Genomic DNA, 18081 nt, shown 5'->3' with positions numbered 1-18081 from the left:
TCCAGATTAATCCCCACAATTTAATTTCTCATAAATAATAAAACATACTCACAAAGGGAACCTCATTAACATATTCAAACACATTTCACAACATACAGGTGCTGTGTTTACATTTGATATGTGAAAATAAGTAAAGTATTGTATACTTTGTGTAGTCTTTCAACATTGTAAAAAACTAAAAGTTATTTCAGCTTAGCATGACAAAGTGCTGAGTGGATAGTGCAAATGACATACTGATAATTTTGGCAGTTAATGAGTGTAGGTTAACAAACTAAATTACAACGGTTTTAAGATATAAATTGTAAATGACATCTTCTCATAATGACTGTATTCATTTTGTTAAAAGTTAGTATACACATCAGAGAGCCATAAACAACTGCATAATATTTCTCTGAATACAGTAACACGCATAGTGATAACCCTACCAACCCTCCACATCCACAATAAATGGCTCTTTGACTTCTATCTTCCCACTGTTGACAATGACACACTCTGTGTAGGGCAGGTTCCGGTCATTTGTGTCTTGGAGCTCGATGGTGTGAACCACAGACTGAAAAAATAAGATTAGAATATGTATTAGTGTTGAATTGGACAACTATGTATCACCTGTGTGTGTGTTCTGTGTGTGTGTTCTGTGTGTGTGTTCTGTGTGTTCTGTGTGTGTGTGTGTGTGTGTGTGTGTGTGTGTGTGTGTGTGTGTGTGTGTGTGTGTGTGTGTGTGTGTGTCTGTGTGAGTGTATGTGTGAGTGACAGATGATTTTCCAATGTCTGTGGCCACAAAACAATTCAAATTCTAACAGCAAATTGTGAGCCTCCAGTAGTGTGCCTCCACTTACCATGCCCTCCAGGATCTTCCCAAACACCACGTGCTTTCCGTCCAGCCAAGGAGCCCTGGACGCAGTGATGAAGAACTGAGAGCCATTGGTGTCTGGGCCCGCGTTGGCCATGCTGACCCAACCTGCTCCCATGTGCTTCAGCTTGAAGTTCTCATCAGCAAATTGGTTCCCGTAAATGCTTCTACCTGTGCCAGCAAATGAGTAAACAGCATTTAGGGACTGTGTGGTGACAGATGGAGACACTGGGACTGGAGACTATGAGCCCATGTCAAAAGTAGTGCACTCTACAGGGAATAGGGTTCCCTCTAGGACGGGCCCAATGAGAACTTTAAGGGAGTGTACATAACCACCTTTTCTGCTTTGTTGATGCCCTATGAGAAAAACGCTTTACAAATTAAATGAATTATTATTATTGTTACTATTCCCAACATTCAACATGAGATCAAATGTCTAAGACAGGTCAAACTCTACGCGATCATACTTAAATCTTTCTTACCTCCATTTCCATCTCCAGCTGTGAAGTCACCTCCTTGGATCATGAAGTCCTTGATCACCCGGTGAAACGTACTTCCTTTGTAGCCATATCCTTTCTGCAAAAACAACGATTTTGGAAATTCAAATGAGTATCGCTTATCCATTTCCCTCCAGGATGCTGGTGATCTATTAGCTAGCAACCGTGTGTTAGAATCAAATACTGTAAATGGCACCATATTCCCAACTTAGTGGACTACTTTTGACAAGAGCCCCTATGGGCCCTGGTAAAAAAGTACACAATTTAGGGAATAGGGTGCCATTTGAGATGAAGACGGCGTGTTCAGTCTACTCTGCCAAAGCAACATCATGTCAACTCTTAAGACCTATGATCTATGGATGAATATTGGTATTCCGATGCTTTCCTTTGTGTTGTTTAAATCACACAACAATAACAGATTTCACAGACAGCATACAGTAGGCTTACCTCCCCTGTGGCAAGAGCCACAAAGTTATTCACAGTCAGGGGAACAACATCTCCAAACAGGCCAATCACGATCCGGCCAACTTCATGACCTGCCACAGTGATGTCAAAGAACACCTGGGATAGGGAGACAAACACCAAACATACGAGCTTCAATTATGTATTCATATACTGTAGACTGTAGAGTTATACAGTACAGTTTATAGAGTAGAGTTTTTTGAGAAATGTAAAACAGAAGTGATCATATTTGAGTCCTATGATATATTGGTGAACTGGAGAAAATGTCTCATCTAGTTGCACAGGCTTAAAGTCACTGAGAGTAGAACAATCTGAACCTTTGACGTTTACCTAAATAGGCCCACTTTATATTTACACATTTATGGATTGTAAATACTTATTATACACATTTGAATGGCTGAGATATCCCATAAACATAGGCCTACAAGCTGCATTTATGAACGGATATTTTCCTAAATGGTGCAATGGGGAATGAGTGTAGCATATTATGTGGAAAAACGTGGATTTTATAGTCCGACTCCTTCCATTCAATGCCTTGCGCCCAATTGGCAGTAGCCAGCCTAATGGTATAAAAAAAAAGCTATGTTGAGTTTAATCTCCGGTGAACTATTCCTAGCTCCCGATGCTCCTATGTCGATATGTGTAGGCTACCAAGCCGTTTAACGTAAGAATGGGATAAATACAGTGTGCTGTTATTGCGCTATTCCTGTTATGAACATGTAGGTTCTCGTGCTATGTATTCAACAATGCAGCTGTTCTTTGAAGGCTTCCATCGAATTCCCCCCGTAAGGCAAGCCTGTGTTTGTGTATTCTCCGACGTCGCATAAAATAACATGATAGCACGATGCTCTACTAACCTTTTCGGTCACTTTAGGTCCAACCCTTCCTCTAATACATCCGACGTTTTCTGAAAACGCAAAAACCAAGAAAACGAAGCAGGAAATCATTTGCGGCTCCATCTTGCAGACACAAAACAAATAATAATCTCAGTGTACCAAAGATATCAGAAAAAAATGATTTTTACCATCCATCCTTCCTGCATGATAAAACCACACTCCAAATTGGGCCGTGTTTTAGTGGAGAGGTTGGCTTTAGAATGGAGCCCAACCTATGCTTCAACTCAGTGAGAAATTAGATAGATGCCCCGAGCGCTCCTCAAATAGCCTCCCATCCGACAATGCATTCTCTATAATTTCGCGTTAAAACATGTTTACCAATCCAACAAAGCCGTAAAGGGTTTTGTGTCCCGATCAGGAACTGCGCCCTCTGGCAATTTTGGAGACATTACAATTGCACGGCGGTTTGAGGTGAGGCACACATCCAGCATCTGCAGCCCTTGAATTGAGACTCGGCTATATACTCTTGTTGTCGTTGGCTATTGTTTTATTTCCCTGTATACAAACAAATGTGAATAAACTGTGAATAGGTTACAGCATTCAGGACATGGGTAGGCAATTTATTAGACTTAAAAAAAAAAACGTTATTTAACTAGGCAAATCAGTTATGAACAAATTCTAATTTACAATGACACCCGTACAACGCTGGGCCAATTGTGCGCCGCCCTATGGGACTCCCAAACACCGCCTGATTAAATGCAGCCTGGATTTGATCCAGGTACTGCAGCGACGCCTCTTGCACTGAGATGCAGTGTCTTAGATGACTATGCAACACAATTCCAGTGGGTCAGAAGTTTACATACACTAAGTTGACTGTGCCTGTAAACAGCTTGGAAAATTCCAGAAAATGATGTTATGGCTTTAGAAACTTCTGATAGGCTAATTGACACCATTTGATTCAATTGGAGGTGTACCTGTGGATGTATTTCAAGGCCTACCTTCAAACCCAGTGCCTCTTTGCTTGACATCATGGGAAAATCAAAATAAATCTGCCAAGACCTCAGAAAACAATTGTAGACCTCCACAAGTCTGGTTCATCCTTGGGAGCAATTTCCAAACACCTGAAGGTACCACGTTCATATGTACAAACAATAGTACGCAAGTATAAACACCATGGGACCACACAGCCGTCATACCGCTCAGGAAGGAGACGCCATCTGTCTCCTAGAGATGAACGTACTTTGGTGCAAAAAGTGCAAATCAATCCCAGAACAACAGCAAAGGACCTTGTGAAGATGCTGGAGGAAACTGGTACAAAAGTATCTATATCCACAGTAAAACGAGTCCTATATCGACATAACCTGAAAGGCCGCTCAGCAAGGAAGGAGCCACTGCTCCAAAACCACCATAAAAAAGCCAGACTATGGTTTGCAACTGCACATGGGGACAAATATTGTACTTTTTGGAGAAATGTCCTCTGGTCTGATGAAACAAAAATAGAACTGTTTGGCCATAATGACCATCGTTATGTTTGGAGGAACAAGGGGGAGGCTTGCAAGCCGAAGAACACCATCCCAACCGTAACGTACGGGGGTGGCAGCATCACGTTGTGGGGGTGCTTTGCTGCAGGAGGTACTGGTGCACTTCACAAAATAGATGGCATCATGAGGCAGGACAATTATGTAGATATATTGAAACAACATCTCAAGACATCAGTCAGGAAGTTAAAGCTTGGTTGCAAATGGGTCTTCCAAATGGACATTGACCCCAAGCAGACTTCCAAAGTTGTGGCAAAATGGCTTAAGGACACCAAAGTCAAGGTATTGGAGTGGCCATCACAAAGCCCTGACCTCAATCCTATAGAAGATTTGTGGGCAGAACTGAAAAAGTGTGTGCGAGCAAGGAGGCCTACAAACCTGACTCAGTTACACCAACTCTGTCAGGAGGAATGGGCCAAAATTCACCCAACTTATTGTGGGAAGCTTGTGGAAGGCTTCCCGAAACATTTGACCCAAGTTAAGCAATTTAAAGGCAATGCTACCAAATAATAATTTGATCCCTTTGTCTTTAATAGTTTGCAAGCCCTGCCACATCCGACGAGGGTCGGAGCCGGTGTAGTACGATTCGTTCTTAGTCCTGTATTGCTACTTTGCCTGTTTGGTGGCTCGTCGGATGGCATAGCGGGATTTCTTATACGCTTCCGGGTTAGAGTCCCACTCCTTGAAAGTGGCAGCTCTACCCTTTAACTCAATGTAGATGTTGCCTGTAATCCATGGCTTCTGGTTAGGATATGTACATACAGTCACTGTTGGGACGACGTCATCGATGCACTTATTGATGACGCCAATAACTGATGTGGTGTACTCCTCAATGCCTCTGGTTGCACATTTAACATGCTGATAGCGATTTGGTAAAACTGATGTAAGTTTCCCTGCATTAAAGTCCCCGGGTACTAGGAGCACCGCCTCTGGATGAGCATTTTGCTATTTGCTTATGGCGGTATACAGTTAATTGAGTGCGGTCTTAGTGCCAGCATTGGTCTATGGTGGTATGTAGACAGCTACAAAAAGTACAGATGAAAACTCTCTTGGTAGATAGTGTGGTCTACAGCTTATCATGAGATACTATACCTCAGGCGAGCAAAACCTCGAGACTTCCTTAGATATCGTGCACCAGCTGTTGTTTACAAATATACATAGACCGCCACCCATTGTCTTACCAGAGGCTGCTGTTCTAGTGTATAACCCGCCAGCTGTATGTTATCCATGTCGTCGTTCAGCTACGACGCGGTGAAACACAAGATATTACAGTTTTTAATTACAGTTTTATTTGTCCAATTCAGAGCAATCACTGCTCTGATGTCCAGAAGTTATTTTCGGTCATAAGAGACTTTAGCAGCAACATTATATACAAATTAAGTTACAAACAATGCGAAAAAACAAACAAAATAGCACGGTTGGTTAAGAGCCAATAAAACGGCAGCCTTCCACTCCGGCACCATCCACATGCATGTTATGATGTTGAAGTTCAATAATGTAATACAATTCTCAAAATATAATTCTGTAAATATTGAAAATATTGGGGATTTAAGATAGAGTCGGAGAGTTGGTGAAGTATTTGACGATCTTGTTGTTGTTGTTGTTTTCCCACCATTTCTTTCACCTGAAAGTACTAATGAGCTACTATGGTGCGTTCCATCTGGGGCTAAAGATGGTGAGTGGCCCCTTCCACCATAATGAGGAGACATTATGCTTCAAGGCTCAGCTCCTTGTGTGTCTGACATTATGTAGATATATACATTCTTAGAATCAGATTTAGGATTGAAAGGTGCATGATCGGAGGTCTGCTGAGGAGCTGAGCCCATCGTTTGGTGAAGCAGGGGAAACTGACAGAAATGTAACAAACATTTTCACAGAGTGATGGGAGAGGGCTGATCCCTAGCACTGTCAAGAGAACATCAAGACCCTAGTTCAGTTTTAGAGCACCCATCTTTATAGATCTGTGGCAAAATGCAACTTTGAGATATCTGCTAGACATGTTTTATTACATGTCTGATGATTTCACACACATAAATTGGTTTGGGTTTTCTTCTAACTTCATGTTTAAAATAGTTATCTGCTTTCAAATTAGCCCCAGCACTATCTATTACGCATTGCACAAATGTTGTCCTGTTAGTTTGGTGTGTATTTTCTTTTTATGTGTTCAATCTTGCGTAAACGTATGTTTCCCCTTTCAAAACCCCCTAAGGTCGATGTCCGCGCCCCGCGGAAAACTAATAAGCATAATACAGCGCGGCAGGTAGCCTAGTAGTTAGAGCGTTGAGCCAGAAACCGAAAGGTTGGTAAATCAAATCCCCGAGCTGACAAGGTATATATCTGTCATTCTGCCCCTGAACAAGGCAGTTAACCCACTAATCCTAGGCTGTCATTGTAAATAAGAATTTGTTCTTAACAAACTTGCCTAGTAAAAAAAAAAATAATAAATCCCCATAAAAATCCATCAGTTTAAGACAGAGATATCTGTTTTTTAGCAGGTGACAGAGCTATAGCATTTGTCAGACCATGAGACTTCTCACAAAATTGTCTGTAGCATCGGCACGGTTTGGCCTACAAACTATTATGACCCCTCTATGGAAAGATGAGACACTCACGGACACAATATTGTTCTCCGTTTTGCTCTACAATCCCCAAGCGTCTTGGGATTCGTCTAAAGCCGGTACATCCGATCTGCCAACTTTTGCCTGGAGCGTCCAAACAGTTTGGGCAACACACTAATATGACTCTCACGAACATGTTCACTGCATTCAGAAAATATTCAGACCCCTTCCCTATTTCCACATTTTGTTGCGTTACAGCCTTATTTTAAAATTGATTACATTGAAAACAAATAATCTACACACAATACCCCTTAATGACAAAGCGAAACAGGTTTTTAGAATGTTTGCAAATTTATAAAAAATAAAAAACAGAAATACCTTATTTACATACAATTGAAGTCGGGAGTTGACATACACCTTAGCCAAATACATTTAAACTCAGTTTTTCACAATTCCTGACATTTGATCCTAGTAAAAATTCCCTGTCTTAGGTCAGTTAGGATCACCACTTCATTTTAAGAATGTGATATGTCAGAATAATAGTAGAGAGAAAGATTTATTTTAACTTTTATTTATTTCATCACATTCCCAGTTGGTCAGAAGTTTACGTACACTCAATTAGTATTTGGTAGCATTGCCTTTAAATTGTTTCACTTGGGTCAAACGTTTCGGGTAGCCTTCCACAAGCTTCCCACAATAAGTTGGGTGAATTTTGGCCCATTCCTCCTGACAGAGCTGGTGTAACTGAGTCAGGTTTGTAGGCCTCCTTGCTCAGACACGCTCAGACAAGCCATTTTGCCACAACTTTGGAAGTCTGCTTGGGGTCATTGTCAATTTGGAAGACCCATTTGCGACCAAGCTTTAACTTCCTGACTGATGTCTTGAGATGTTGTTTCAATATATGAAGGCTGCGTGGTCCCATGGTGTTTATACTTGCGTACTATTGTTTGTACAGATGACCGTGGTACCTTCAGGCATTTGGAAATTGCTCCCAAGGATGAACAAGACTTGTGGAAGTGTACAATTTCTTTCTGAGGTCTTGGCTGATTTCTTTTGATTTTCACATGATGTCAAACAAAGAGGCACTGAGTTTGAAGGTATGTCTTGAAATACATCCACAGGTACACCTCCAATTGACTCAAATGGTGTCAATTAGCCTATCATCAGCTTCTAAAGCCATGACATACTTTTCTGGAATTTTCCAAGCTGTTTACAGGCACAGTCAACTTAGTGTATGTAAACTTCTGATCAACTGGAATTGTGATATAGTGAATTATAAGTGAAATAATCTGTCTGTAAATAATTGTTGGAAAAATGTCTTGTGTCATGCACAAAGTAGATGTCCTAACCGACTTGCCAAAACTATAGTTTGTTAACAAGAAATTTGTCGAGTGGTTGAAAAACTAGTTTTAATGACTAAGTGACTAATTTGGACTTTCATCATTTGTTTTTCAACGGACAGTGACCCAAAACACACCTCCAGGCTGTGTAAGGGCTATTTGACCAAGGAGAGTGATGGAGTGCTGCCTCAGATGACCTGGCTTCCACAATCACCCGATCTCAACCCGTTTACGTTCTGTCAGAACATGTTATGGTTAAATCTCATGTACCCTATGGAGAGGAGAAGGGTAACAATCTGGTTTCATTCACTAATAAGACAGGACAGCTGTGAGTTAGGGAGGAGTGAGGAATGTGGGCCGAGGTCAGGTCAGATGAATTGAGGAGGAACAGTCCTATGACATACATAGATAGGAGGCAGGGTCATGACTACACAAATGAGAGGAACCACTTAAGTTCCTGCCTAGCGACAGAGATGTATTGCCTGTCTAGATGTGCAAGGAGTTGACTCCGCCCAGTAGAGGGTGTAAATAAATGTACTTGAGAAACATGTATTTTTCTTTTCAGCTGTTTGACCCAGTGGGTGAATAAACTTGGTTTGAGCTTTTTCTAGTTGTCCGTTTGAGTTTTAACTCTGATTGTCAGAACCAAACAGTTGGCGTTGTCGACAGGATTCACCACAATTTATAGACGAATCAGTGGAACAGGAGCCGGCATATAAAAAACAAGGTAAGCAATGTTCCTACACCTGTTACTACTCATGCTGACATCTTGGGGAGACAAAAGTCGCATGCTGAATACAAATTACCGGATACGGATCTGAAAAGCTTGAGTTTATTCAGTAGGCCCACTGTAAATACTCCCGGTAGACCTAGGGGTTGGGGCCACCAGAAGGTTAGACTAGGCACTGTGTTCCTAGGAGGGTTAGCCACCAGAAGGTTAGACTATGCATTGCATTCCTAGGAGAGGTTAGCCACCAGAAGGTAAGCCTGAGCATGGAGGGTAAGTCCTAGGGGGTAAATCCCGATTGGGTTGGTTCCTGCAAGTACCATAAAGAATAGGGTAAGTCCCGGAAGGTTAGCCTGAGCAGAGGGTAAGTCCTAGGGGGTAAATCCAGAGTGGGTTTGGCTCCCTACTAGACCCATGACAGCACAGCTGTGGTGGCCGTGAGGCTGTAGAGTGAGCGTGTGCGTGTGTGCGTGTGTGCGTGTGTGTGTGTGTGTGTGTGGATAAATTGTTATGGAAGTGGGCATCAATGTCTTGAAAAGTAATTGATAGAGGGCTTTTATTGGAGCTGTGAATGAGGGAATCTAAACACCCTAGGTGTCTAAAACTCTCGTAACAGGGGGAATAGGAAAGGAAAACAATAGCAAACCATAGATGCGCACAAGAATTCTACCAATTCGGCTCGAATATTAAAACATTTTTGCAAACGGGGAGACTCGTCGAGGCCTGGTAACAGATGGAGTATACAAGGTTGACGTTTACACAGTAACAGCATGGACGAGTTGATAGCTCAGTTCGTCCGGGCCCAACAAGCACAACAGGCGGTTCAGGAACGAACGCTGGAGGAACAGCGACTACAAAACGTCCGCCTCATTGAGGAAGTCAGGAAGCTGCAAGGAGGAGCTTCTCCTGGATCACATCCCAACCAGTTTTTGATCAAGCTAACGGAAGACGATGACATTGAAACCTACCTCTGTACATTTGAACGGACAGCACTACGGGAAGGATGGCCAAGGCCGCAGTGGGCAAGTCTGCTTGCTCCGTTCCTCTCTGGGAATGTCCAAAAGGCGTATTGGGACCTGAATGACGAACAGGCGGCTAACTACGACGGACTCAAACGGGTGATACTCAGCCGCTATGGGTACAGCCTGGCCCATCGGGCTCAACAGTTCCACGACTGGAGGTTCATACCCGACGCATCCCCCCGAGCCCAGATGAGCGACCTACTGCGCGTCACCAGGGCATGGCTCCTCACGGACGTATCCACCCTCTCCGTCCTTGACAAAGTGGTCCTGGATCGCTTCTTACAGGCGCTACCGTATGACATGAAGAGGGCCGCGAGTCTATGCACGCCCCAGACCTTGGAGGGCCTCCTGGAAGCAGTGGAGACGCATAAGAACACTCAGGCACTACTGAGTGGGAGCCGGGACGAGTCGGCGACCCGTCCGTGGGGACGGAAGGACAGCCCCACCGCGGTGTACCCCGAACCGACAGTTGGCAGGGCCAATGGACCGCAAACCCGTGGAGAGACGGCGGGGGTAGGGCCGACTCACCACCGACGACCCCAGGTAGAGGGAGACCAAAGGAGGTGTTTTGAGTGTGGCGCCCGGGAGCACATTGCCTGGAATTGCCCGGCTTGAGAGGAGTCGATGCCATCAGCTAGCCCCGGAGGCGAGGTGGGTCACACCGTGAACTATGTCACCTCCTGTTGGGTGCACCACGAATCAACTGCACCCATGGTCCCTGTGAAGGTGGACGGACACGACACGGAAGCGCTATTAGACTCCGGAAGCATGGTTACGCTCGTAACCACGAGCCTGCTGAACCAGGAGACCGAACGGGTTAGGGAGATGTCCATTTCCTGTGTTCACGGGGACACAAAGCGGTATCCCACCGTATGGACCAACATCGTGACGCCACAAGGGAGCTGTCAGATGATGGTGGGTGCAGTACCAGAGCTGCCGGTACCTCTCCTAGTGGGATGGGATTGTCCGCTGTTCGCGGCCCTATGGGTCTGATTAACGGTTGCAAACCTGTTGTGGGGGGAGAGTCACTGCCACCGATGAAGCAAGACACCATTAAGCTGGGGGCTGGGAAGTCGATGGCGGAGGTTCTTCCAATATTACTTGAACGAGGCATAGTGGTATGAGCACCAGCTCAGTGCAGCAGCCCTTTATTCCCAATGAAAAACATGACTGCAATGGCGTGTTATGGTGGATTTTCACAGCATAAATCTGAAAATCACAACATTGGTGGCGGATTTGACAAACCTTTTGGCATCTATTCCAACTCAGAATGGTACAGTGACATGAAAAATGGATTTTGGTCAGTGCCGGTGGCTGAGGAGTCGCGACACTGGTTTAGCTTTTGTTGCCAGGGGAGCAGTATACATGGGCGAGAGTACCAATGAGGTTTACAAAAAAGTCCAACTTTGTGTCACGCCACATTGAAAGGTTGTAGATTTGGGGGTTCTGTGTTGGTACGGTATGTAGATCATTTGTATTGCCGTCAAAAGATGAAGAAACTCTTATGCGAGACCTCACCACATTAGTAAACTATTTGGCAGAGCAGGGTCACAAAGCATCGTATCAGAAAGCACTGCTAGCGAAACAAGAGGTAACATATTTAGGTGTTTCGATTTCAAAAGGCACGAAGCACATTACATGTTATCGAGTAGAAACAAGGCGTTTTTGGCATGACCAAACACTCCTCGCAGACTCAGGAAAACCCTAGGTGTTTTTCAATCTCGTGAGACACATTATTCTGTTTTATTCTGGAATAGCTTTATAGAATTGACGAGAAGAATGTTTCGTAAATAACTTGATTGTCAGGTTGTGTTGCTACCATGCTGTGTTGACATGTGTTACTGCCATGCTATGTTGTCTTAGGTCTCTCTTTATGTAGTGTTGTGGTGTCTCTAGTCGTGATGTGTGTTTTGTCCTATTCTTTTTATATATATTTTTTTATCCTAGCCCACGTCTCCACAGGATACACAAGGTGACGTCGCTTTAAGACTTCAGCCAGTAGTCCTCCCAACACCAGTCTACAAGATGGGCAGAAAGAAATTCCGACCCAGCTTCAATGAAACCAGAAAGTCCTTTATTGACTTGCAGCTTGTAAGTTTAAATAGTGGATAGGAATAAGGAGATTGATGGGGAAATTAGATGATAGCATTTTGTAAACCTTGAATGAAAGGAACAGCATTCCAAAATCTGTTACACATAACTGCACACTCCAAGACATTAGGAAGGTTTCCATCCAATTTGTGACAGGTTTTCATGTGAATTTTCAAAAATATGCATAAAAAATATGCACATTTTCCAGCAAACTGACTTTTTGCTGATAAAAGCCTTTGCATGATGGCACAGTGCACATAATAAATATCTTTCACCATTAAATTCCAATGTACCAATAAAAAAATACAAGTTTAAAACCTTTTGTCAATAGGGAGGCGCTATTTTCACTTTGTAAAAAATCGTTCCCAAATTAAACTGCCTCGTACTCAATTCTTGCTCGTACAATATGCATATTATTATTACTATTGGATAGAAAACACTCTCTAGTTTCTAAAACCGTTTGAATTATATCTGTGAGTAAAACAGAACTCATTTTGCAGCAAACTTCCTGTCAGGAAGTGAAAAATCTGAAATCGGGGCTCTGTTCCAGGGCCATCCTATTAATTTGCCTGAAATCTATGGATCTACATGCACTGCATACGCCTTCCACTAGATGTCAATAGGCAGTGAGAGGTGGAATGGGGTGTCTAGCTTGATCTGAGGCCGAACAAGAGCTTTTGGAATGACGTGACCAGACTTTTCATTGTTCAGGAAGGCGCGAGAAGGGACCCAAGGTTGCGTTCTGAAAACCTTTCTGTATAGACGTTAGATATCTCCGGCTCTGATTTTATTTGATATATGTGTTAAAAACATCATAAAGTAGTTATTTTAAACCGAGTTATATCAGTTTATATCAGTTTATTATTTGTATTTGTCAAAAAGCAGCCAAGCATCGATCGTCATGTCACCAGAATAAGACCCTCAATATTTATTGGAAAGGAGCATCAAGCTCATCACTTTACACATTCACTATCATGTGAAGTTAAGCATTTGTTTAATCTGTAGCCTAATAAACTGCATGCTTTCCCAAATGGTAGTGGGAGGACCACACAACATATCATTGCGTGACTCTAAGTTTACTTCAATATGATGGTTATTATATCAATATTTGCACATGAATGAGTTTCCACTGCCATTTCGCGCATAATTAATTTTAACGACACAAAAAGATCCCACCATGTCAAACAAAGAAATTGTCTGTAGGAATTTACAAAATTGTACCGGCCGTTCGTGACTTTTTTCCTGCGTCAGGTAATTCATCCGCATTAAATGGTTGGATGTGTCACGTATACTCCCTCTCTGGCCTCTAGGTCACCAGACTGCTGATTATTACGCACAACTGTCACCATCGTCATGTGCGCCAGCTCTTATTGACACTCACCTGGACTCCATCACCACCTTGATTACCTGTCACTCCCTCTGGGTCCTTCCCCAGGCGTTATTGTTTCTGCATCTGTTTCATTGCGGGCGCTGTTCGTGGTTTGTTCATGTTCATTTACTTATTACATGTATTCACTCCCTGAACTTGCTTCCTGACTCTCAGCGTACATCGTTACAGAATGGAATGTGGTCAGTGTTGTGTAAATTAACCCATAAGCCCTAGACCCAAATGGAAGATGTAGGCATTAAACAGGGATTGGTTCTTGATTGATTGTACAGGTAAATGGCTATAAAATATACAAAAATTATTTGTGTGTGTGATGGCAGTGTCAGTGGGCCCCCGTGCTTTGCACAAGTCCTCATATTCTAAAATCAAATTCTCTCTAACAGATTGGGACCAACATGGTTGAGTACCTGCACCAGATGGAGGTGACCAGCCCCCACCCATTTGTGTTTGCTCTTGGGGACTGCTCACAGGTGTTTATAGTCATTAGTACACTGGCATTGGAGCAAGGTACACTGCTTGGGGCACTGGATGTGTGTTTCAAGTCCTATTATGTATTTGATATCAACTTTCCCACTGTTCCCCAGCATGGTAATTCCTACAGACCACATATCAGCTGCCAGAAACAGAATCCCCTGCAGAATGACTGTTGCGAGAATGTATTTTTTCCACTGAATAGTGGATAAGTATCTGCTCTTGTCTGTAGTGTGAGAAGTGACAGGAGGATGTGTTTCTGTGAATTAATAGATCAATGGATACTTTTTTGTTATGTTTTATTTTTACTTTGTTTTACTTTACTTTTAACTTTGACTGTCATTCTATCCCCTGCCCAGCAACTCCACTCCCACTTGTCTCCAATTGCACATCCCAACCTTCAGCTTCCCTCAGCCCATCCCACCTATCTCTGCTGGCCACCCTCTTTGGATTTCTACGCACCGTATATCTTTCAAATATGCTGTGATGTTTAACGTACAATTTCAATCTATCTAATCGAATCCACAGATTGCAAACCATTTTGGGTCAAATAAAATGAGTGAGTGAATGAGTGAGTGAGTGAATCTTTTAGAGAGAGGTTTAGTGCTTTTATATTTAATAATCTCAACCCACCAAATTCATAATATAGATAGGCAGCTTTTGTCTGGTTTAGCGTTCCAGATAAAGCACTTTTTTTTTTGCTCATATGATTTGAAAAACAAATCATCAGGAGTAGGCAGCACCATAAGTAAGTGAGTAAATTGAGATATGACTGTTGTTACGCACGCCTCTGTGAAGAGGGAACGCAACACCCTGCTACAACTCAACTTTCTGTGAAGCGAAAGAGGTATGGACTGTAGGTGCGAGTAAGGATGACAAAAAAGCAGAATTGACCGCTTACTAGGATTTATTTCCTTACACGGTAATATGGGGAAAAGGGGCTGTACGGAACCAAAGCAAAGAAAGTAAATATCAAAGCTCCCCCTCTCCTATCTAACCTGCCTACCCACTACTTACCTAACTTAGCACCACCTGGTGCCCTAACCAAAATACAGGGGGTGGTCCGCCCAGGTCTTACCTAGTGTGCCTAGACATGGAATATACTACGGGTATATGTATGCCCGCAGGCCTCTTGCCTAAGCACTCCCTAGGTGCCTTCCCCTTCCCCCCTGGGAACAAATGAAACAGAATATCAAACAATACTCAAACAAACTAATAAACAAAGGACATCAAATAAGCTCTAGCTGAGCAACAATCTCACACGGAACATACCAACTGCTCCCAGCAACAACTAACACAGTACATACCAACGCTTTCTGATAAACAATCAACACTATCACAATCAAATTATCCAGCAATGATCTCTGCCTAGCAATGATCTCTGCCTAGCAATGATCTCTGCCTAGCAATGATCTCTGCCTAGCAATGATCTCTGCCTAGCAATGATCTCTGCCTAGCAATGATCTCTGCCTGCCAATGATCTCTGCCTGCCAATGATCTCTGCCTGCCAATGATCTCTGCCTGCCAATGATCTCTGCCTGCCAATGATCTCTGCCTGCCAATGATCTCTGCCTGCCAATGATCTCTGCCTGCCAATGATCTCTGCCTAGCAATGATCTCTGCCTAGCAATGATCTCTCTCTTCCTGAACAGAACACTGGCTTTTATATAGCTTCAGGTGGCAATGGTAATTAGAGACAGCTGTATCTTGACGAGGGGGCGGGGTCAGCTCTCCAATCATCCATTGGGGCCGACCAATCAGCTGCTTGGGGAGAATTTCAGGAAGCCATCTCCTGAAACACACACACTCAAATACAAACTCAACACAGAAACTGGGGAACGTAACACTAAGGAGTTAATCAGGGCAATTTTTCCATAAATAGGCAGGTATTTACCTCTCCATGGTTGCAGGATCTTGTCTATTTTTTATAAGTTTTCCATTGAAATTCATTGTGGAGAGCTTATTTATATATTTTGTGATATGAATACCGAGTATGTCTACTTCACCATCAGCCCATTTTATAGGTAAACTGCAGGGTAATGTAAAGGTTAATTAGTGCTGAAAATCCACTTTTTCCGGGCGTTGCTACGGGGTCCCTGAATGAGCTATCGGATAGAAACTTTAGGGTCCGTCTCTATGGGATGATGCGGTTTCAATGCACCTAGTCTTGTGACTCCCAGACTTTTCTAAATGTTGTCATTTTCACGATGGTCAAAATGAATTGAAGTCATTGCAAATGTATGAGGCTGTTTCTCGGCCTGAGAACCTTCTAGAGGGAGAGGACCCAAGCAGAGCTTGCCTTGTTGGAGCATGGCAAACAGTGAGCTGTGTGATGGTGCTAGGAGTTACTGTGGGCCTATGGGTTGAATACAAATCCTCTACTACTCTTCTCACAAAATCTAAGGTTGTGTCCTAAATGGCACCCTATTCCCTTTATAGTGCCCTTCTTTTGACCAGGGCCCGGTTTCACGATAGCGATGGAACTTAGGCTTAGAAGTGTTTTTAACAACGCACCTTCCCTACAACGGCCGAAGATGTAACATGAGTTTCCCAAAACACTGCACAGAGAGAACGGTCGCTAAGTGCATCGTTGGAGCATGTGTCGATACTGATAGGATTGAAAGAACGGGAGCACTGCTCGAGGATCAGCGTTCTCCATTCAAATGTTTCCTTAAGATTAGAATTACTTCACGATACTGATGACGGATCAGCTCCTAGAGAGGTGTTACTACCTACAGCTGCAAATATTGAAGTAGCTTATTCTACTGCTTACCAAATACAAATGCTCGAAATCAGGCTCCACATCATGACATATATTGAGACAAATTACAGACAGTAGCCTACAAGTAGCAACATAGAACGTGAAATGTATTTCAATATGATTGAAATAGGCCTATAGCTTACAGTTTATATTTAATGCAGTCATGTTTCATTTGGTTTGTATCAATTGCAAAGACATTGGCAACTTCGTACTGAAGTTATCGACATTCACAGAGAGACTAATAAACCATGTGATTCTAGGTTTAGCTGAGATCTTCTGTGTATAAAGTGAAGCGTAAGGGAACAAAAGCATCCAAAAATGCCTTTAGCTGTTCTACGAGTGGTCTGAGGCAGGCGTTAGATTACGAGCGTTTTCAAGTGCAACGTTAATAATAATAGCTTAACAATGCTCCTATGATGGTTCTAACAATGAACTTAAGATGTTTTGGGGAAACCGGGCCCAGGGCAGTACACTATGTAGGAAATAAGGTACCATTATGGACATAGCACATAAATATCATGGCGTAGTAGTGTGACCAGAGTTGACTGTAGAATTGTCACGGTGTCCTTACTTGCTTAACAGGAGCAGGGAAGAATAAGCATTGGCCAGCATCAGCAAGATGAAGTTATGAACAGCAGGTAAATAAGTGTGTGCTGTTTTATTAAGGGTACGAATGGATGAATCTAATTTCATTGGTGTACACACAGAGATAGTTCCAAGGGTGTACGTGTCTTTTGCTCTTTTTATGTCATGCAGAGCCATAAATAAATGTTTGCATAATTTGCATAATTTGAACAAGAGCAGATAATAATTAGAGATCAGACATATTTGCCATTTGTGATTAGGCTGAGATCCACCACTGGCTTAATGTCTACCGATGTGGGAGGCAGAGGAAGCTGCTACTCCAACACCAGAGGGATATTCAGCATATCAGGAGGACTGCAGCCCAGTTCAGACATTAAGTTCAGACACTTTAAACTTTAAACTATGCACTTTTATGTTTACATACCCTACATTACTCATCTCATATGTATATACTGTACTCGATACCATCTACTGCATCTTGCCTATGCCGTTCTGTACCATGACTCAATCATATATCTTTATGTACATATTCTTTATCCCTTTACACTTGTGTGTATAAGGTAGTAGTTGTGGAATTCTTAGGTTAGATTACTCGTTGGTTATTACTGCATTGTCGGAACTAGAAGCACAAGCATTTTGCTACACTCACATTAACATCTGCTAACCATGTGTATGTGACAAATAACATTTGATTTGATTTGATTTGAGACATAAGCTGCAAGGCCAGAGTGGCACAGATTTAACACTCAGGCAGAAGGAATGGTGTCTGCACTGGTTTCTCACCTCCCTCTCCTAGTAGGGATCAGCTAACCAAGACCAATGGTACTAAGTGTAAAGACAGTATAACACCTGTAGATACAAGGGAGTATGGGTTGGATATGCTATTGCATACATCTCATCAAATGTATGCAGACCATACCACACATAAGAGGAAGTATTTTTTTCCATGAGGATGG

The 18081-nt window shown here is 42.8% G+C and overlaps 1 protein-coding gene across 2 annotated transcripts; it reads right to left on the bottom strand.

Annotated features, from left to right (window-relative positions):
* LOC139545812 (peptidyl-prolyl cis-trans isomerase C-like) lies at positions 1-3138 on the bottom strand. 2 transcript variants are annotated; one of them, XM_071354021.1, is made up of 6 exons: positions 2834-3138; positions 2667-2716; positions 1795-1908; positions 1333-1426; positions 837-1021; positions 1-550 (listed from the first exon to the last, which is right to left on the bottom strand). In XM_071354021.1, the coding sequence occupies exons 1-6, from the start codon at positions 2838-2840 to the stop codon at positions 422-424; spliced, it is 579 nt and encodes a 192-aa protein (XP_071210122.1). In that variant the 5' UTR covers positions 2841-3138; the 3' UTR covers positions 1-421. The 2 variants fall into 2 exon arrangements, with proteins under 2 accessions (XP_071210122.1, XP_071210121.1); XM_071354020.1 differs by having other exon boundaries at positions 2667-2899.
* Positions 3139-18081: the final 14943 nt, after the last annotated feature.

The sequence above is a fragment of the Salvelinus alpinus genome, chromosome 19, assembly GCF_045679555.1.
Source record: "Salvelinus alpinus chromosome 19, SLU_Salpinus.1, whole genome shotgun sequence".
Taxonomy (NCBI): domain Eukaryota; kingdom Metazoa; phylum Chordata; class Actinopteri; order Salmoniformes; family Salmonidae; genus Salvelinus; species Salvelinus alpinus.
Note: the sequence above shows the minus strand (reverse complement) of the source record. Positions and strands in the feature narration are given on the sequence as shown.